Source organism: Chenopodium album, chromosome 27 (genome assembly GCF_948465745.1).
Source record: "Chenopodium album chromosome 27, dcCheAlbu1.1, whole genome shotgun sequence".
In the NCBI taxonomy this organism is placed as follows: domain Eukaryota; kingdom Viridiplantae; phylum Streptophyta; class Magnoliopsida; order Caryophyllales; family Amaranthaceae; genus Chenopodium; species Chenopodium album.
In genome coordinates, this window is record NC_137860.1 from 16,131,838 (window position 1) to 16,136,810 (window position 4,973).

Genomic DNA, 4,973 nt, shown 5'->3' on the forward strand with positions numbered 1-4,973 from the left:
TCACCAAATCGCACAACAACAGCGCCCAAAATTCAGAGCAATTCAAATCAATTGGGTTCGAGCATACCCATTGAGAAGTTCGGTCGAATTAAAAGGGCGAAAACAAGCAGAATCATTCGATGTTTTCTGATTTTTAGAGGAGTGGTCGAACACACCCATGGTTCGACCGAACCAACCCATAGTTCGGTCGAACCCACCTTCGATTCGATCGAACCACTTCACGAGCTTCACACGTGATAATTAATGAGATCAAACAATTGAAGCTTGGTGATTGCCGTTGATCTTCTATTTGTGATGATGATGTGCGTTGATGATGCGTGAATGGTGAAGATCAGAAGTCAGAGCAGCCATTAGATTCGAATTGAAGCAGAAGGTGGAATGCGTGGGTGTGGAGTGAAAGGGTCTGATGCGTGGTCTTTGAGGGGAATTGGGGATTATTTTTTGTTTTGTTTTCTTTTAATTTTTTTAGTTAGTTTTTTTTTTTTTTATTTATTTTGTTTAGTTTGTTTTCTATTTTTTTATATTTCTCTTTTCTTTTATTTTTCTTAGCTTGTATTATAAATACCCCCCTTTGGGGTTATTCTCTTCTACTTTCAATTAACTTTCAATCAACATTTTTATTCTACCCTAGATTAGATTAGAGTAGTTTAGCCTCTTTTATTTTCTCTCTCTTATGGTTAGATTAGGAGTTTTTCTCTCTAGTTTAGGAGCGCAATTTCTATGTTACTCCCGGAGTACCGTCAGCATGGTACTCCGGGTTCCAAAACGACGGCGTTCTGCTGCTGGGGCATTAAGTATATAATCAACCTGCTCTTTCTCCATTATCACTCCTTCCCAATTTTCTCCCTTCTTGATATACTTTTTTCCCTCTATTTTTTCAATTGCAAATTTTTCTCTCCGATTTTTCTTTTTCATCAATTACTTTTTTGAATATGATTTTGCGAAATTTGCTAGGTATTGAGGCCGATGATGCTCGTTGTACTGAATCTGCTCTTGTTGAGTTTGAAGCGAAAATCATTACAGAGCAAGCGGACGACCATGAATTTGATTCATCATCAGCAGGTGAAGCTTTTAAATTTTATTCAAATCAATTGATCGTGATTTTCATGAATTGGATGTTATCTTTTTTAATTATATGTTATTTTTGTAAGATATTGATGTTATTCTCTTTTTTCAGTAATATTAAATTAAAGTTATTTTTAATGAATTATATGTTATTCTAAAATTGTAGATTGCATGAATTGGATGTTATTTTGTAGATAACTTACGTTAATTTTTTTTAGAGAAATTGATGTTATTCTCTTTTTTCAATTAATAATTAAATGTTACTTTTAATGAAGTATATGTTATTCTTAAATTTTAAATTGCATGAACTAGATGTTATTTTGTAAATAATGTATGTCATTTTTTAAGAAATTGATGTTATTCTCTTATTTTTAGTAATGCAGATTAATTAACAAATAAATGTTATTTTAATGAAGTATATATGTTATTCTGAAAGAAGTTTTTATTATTTTGCATATTTGATGATTCTTTCAGTTGGTCAACACGTTTACTCAGAAGCAGATACATCTGAATTGATTGATGCTGAAGTCAAGGATGCTGATGAAGCATATAATCTGTATAACAATTATGCTTATAGGTTTGGATTTAGTATTCGCAAAGGGAAGACAAGGCCTAGAAATGATGGGACTGTATGTGCAAGGGAGTTTGTTTGTTCAAAAGAAGGGTTTAAAAAACAAAGTCTTCCAAAGCGATATACTAAGACAGATTTTAGGACTGGATGCAAAGCTCATGTACTGTTTGCTGTTGATAAGTCAGGTGTCCATCGTTGTAAAAGACATGTTATGGACCACAACCACAAATTGGTTGATGTTGATAAAAGACATTGGTTAAGATCTCAAAGAAATGTAAGTAAGGATCAATTGGATATGTTCACTTCCTGGAAAGACAATGGTATGGGTGTAAGTGATGCATATCGATTTGTTAGGAAAGAGAGTGGTGGTTTTCAATCAGTTGGTTGTGTTGTTAAAGATGTTTATAATGCAGTAGGAAAGGAGAAGAGAAAGAAGATTGAAGGTTGTGACACTAAGTAGTTGTTAAAGATGTTTGCTGAGAGGGAAGCTAAGGAGACCGACTTCTACTATGATTTGGAGCTTGATGATGAGAAAGGGCACATCATTAGTTTCTTTTGGAGAGATGGGATTATGAAACGAGATTATGAAACATTTTCAGATTTGCTAGTGTTTGATACAACTTATCGAACCAATAAATATGCCATGATTGTGCTCCGTTTGTGGGAATGAACCACCACAATAAAAATGTCATGTTTGGAGTTGGGTTTCTTTTGAATGAAAAGCATGATTCTTTCATTTGGCTGTACAATACATTTCTGAGATTTGTGGGACAAGTTCAGCCTATAACTATCATGACGGATCAATGTCAATCAATGGCCAAAGCTATTTCTATTGTTTTCCCTAATTCTTGTCATCGTCTTTGTACTTGGCATATTGGTAAAAATGCAACAAAGAATATTCCTCACTTAAAAGCTTTGAAAGGATTTAACAGTATCTTCAATTATGTCTTGAAGTATACTGATACAGAAGCAGAGTTTGAGCATTACTGGGCAAGGTAATTATATTTAGTATTATTTAGTTCATTTTATTCTGATGAGTGTTTCATATTATTTTATTTTTAGAATATGTTAGCTCGTGTATAATTACATGTTATTTTATGTGGGCAAGTTATTTTTAATGCATGAATATATCATGTTATGTTGAATCTTTTTAATGTTATTTATTTTAAAGCTTCTTGTTATTTTATTTTATACGAATTATAATATTACTGCACTTATGGCTTTATGTTGTTATGTAGGAAAATTTATGCTATTATGTAGAAAACTTTATGTTACATGAGGTTTATATGTTGTGTTATTCTCATTTTTCAGAATGATGGAGAAGTATAAGTGTTGGAATAATAAATGGCTTCAAGGGATAAATGATTTGAAAAAAAAGTGGTGTCCAGCTTATTCCAAAGAGTACTTTTCAGGTGGTATTTTATCCTCTCAAAGGAGTGAAACAACTAATAAGTCAGTTTCACACAGATTATCAAAAACAGATGGCTTATGTGATTTTTATAGGCATTTTAACGATGTTGTTGATGAGTGGAGGAACGATGAAAATGGGGATGATTTTGAAACTTCAAATGGCAATCGATATCTTGCATTTGCTGAGGTTAGATTGATTTTGCATGCTAAGGAGATATATACAAGGGAAATTGGTTTGTTGTTTGAGGAAAATTACATAACTGCAAATGCATATAAACAGAAGATTTTGGATGTTAGAGATTCTGTCTTCATTTATCATGTTTGGCGTGAAGCCAAAGATCATATTATGCATGTTGTTACCTTCAATTGTAAGGAGGTTAAAGTTGATTGCACTTGCAAGGGGTTTAGTGAGTCGGGTATATTGTGTGTGCATTCGTTGAGGATCTTTCTTATTCATTGTATCGAAAAAATTCCTGATTGGTATGTGTTTCCTCGATGGACCAAATCGGCTATGGCAACTAATGGAGGAAAGGAAAAGGTGACGAATGATCCTAAATTTGTTCCCTCATGTGTATGGAGAAATTTGATTATTAGGAACTTGGTCCAATTGGTGAATTCTAGTCAAAATGACTTGTGTACTAGGAAAGTTATTGACTTGTGTTTTGAGAACATGAAGAAGGAAATTGAGGATTTATTAGCAACTTCAAAACAATCTGGGGAGCAAGAAGCTGAAAATAATTCTGGTAGTTTACCCAATGAAAATGCTAATTTGTCAACTTCATGTGGTGATCAACTGCTTCTTCCTACTACATATGATAATGTGAAAGATCCTACAACAAGAAGGGAGAAGTATGTGAGAAATGATAGACCAAAGAGTTTTGTGGAGAAAAAATGTAGTCAAATCAGGTCATGGAAGTATAAACAAGCTGCATATATCGAGTATACAAAGGATAAAGCTCAACTTTCTGTGTAGGTACTTTTTTATAAGTTCTTTTATGATGTTCAAATGTTATTTCATGTGTTTATTATGTTATTTGATTTTATAATTATGTTATTTTATTTAGTAAGCTATGTTATTTTTAATGAGTTTAATGTTATTTACTAAAGTTTATATGTTATTTAATTTTGCATAATTAATTTTTTTTTACTTCTTACTCTTTTTTGTAGAGTCAATATGATCTTCCACCTGGTGGTATGATATGTCATCCAAGAAATCACAATCAAGGATTGGAAGTTTATGTGCCTGATAATTACTTTAATGTTAGCTTCCTTCCTCCCGAGATTCTTTAAGGCAGGCTCTTTGGAATACATTGTTGGAGGCTATAATTAGATTTTTGAGGCTACAATTAGAAATACATTCTCAACTGTTGAATTACAAATTTTTTTATTGATTTGATACATAGAATACATATAAAATTTTAGTTGAATAGTTGCATGGTTTATTTTTTGTCCATGTATTTCTTTTATTAACTTGAAAACATAATAAGAAATATTTTTTAGTAAGTAGAATCTTGATTTTATGCATTTTTATGTTTATAACATAATCTATGAGAATCCCAAAATAATACTCTATGCAATAAAAATTTAAGGTATGCAACAGTTAACAAATTAATGAAAATAACACTCACTATAAAGGAAATAATATTCAATATGTAAGTAACATGTGTATCGTGTAAGTCAACACTTGTAGTTTTATGGATTCAATTTACATATCATTTTTCAACTATAAGAAATATTGGATATATGTAAGCTATTGTTTTGGTTTTGAAACATTCAAATTATATGTAAGCTACTATCATTTGATCATCTTTTTTCTTCAGCTGTCTCCTTTGATCACCCAAAACAACTATCATTTCTATTATTTGATCATCTTTTTTCTTCAACTTTCTCCTTTGAATGTACCCTTGCATATTTCAAGACTTGGTTA

At 31.7% G+C, this 4,973-nt stretch overlaps 1 protein-coding gene across 1 annotated transcript; it reads left to right on the forward strand.

Moving 5' to 3' along the window:
• The first annotated feature begins 2,105 nt into the window (after positions 1–2,105).
• LOC145619713 (protein FAR1-RELATED SEQUENCE 5-like) lies at positions 2,106–4,019 on the forward strand. Its single transcript, XM_081674416.1, has 3 exons — positions 2,106–2,292; positions 2,412–2,631; positions 2,948–4,019. Exons 1-3 carry the CDS (start codon positions 2,106–2,108, stop codon positions 4,017–4,019), a joined length of 1,479 nt encoding a protein of 492 aa, XP_081530542.1.
• Positions 4,020–4,973: the final 954 nt, after the last annotated feature.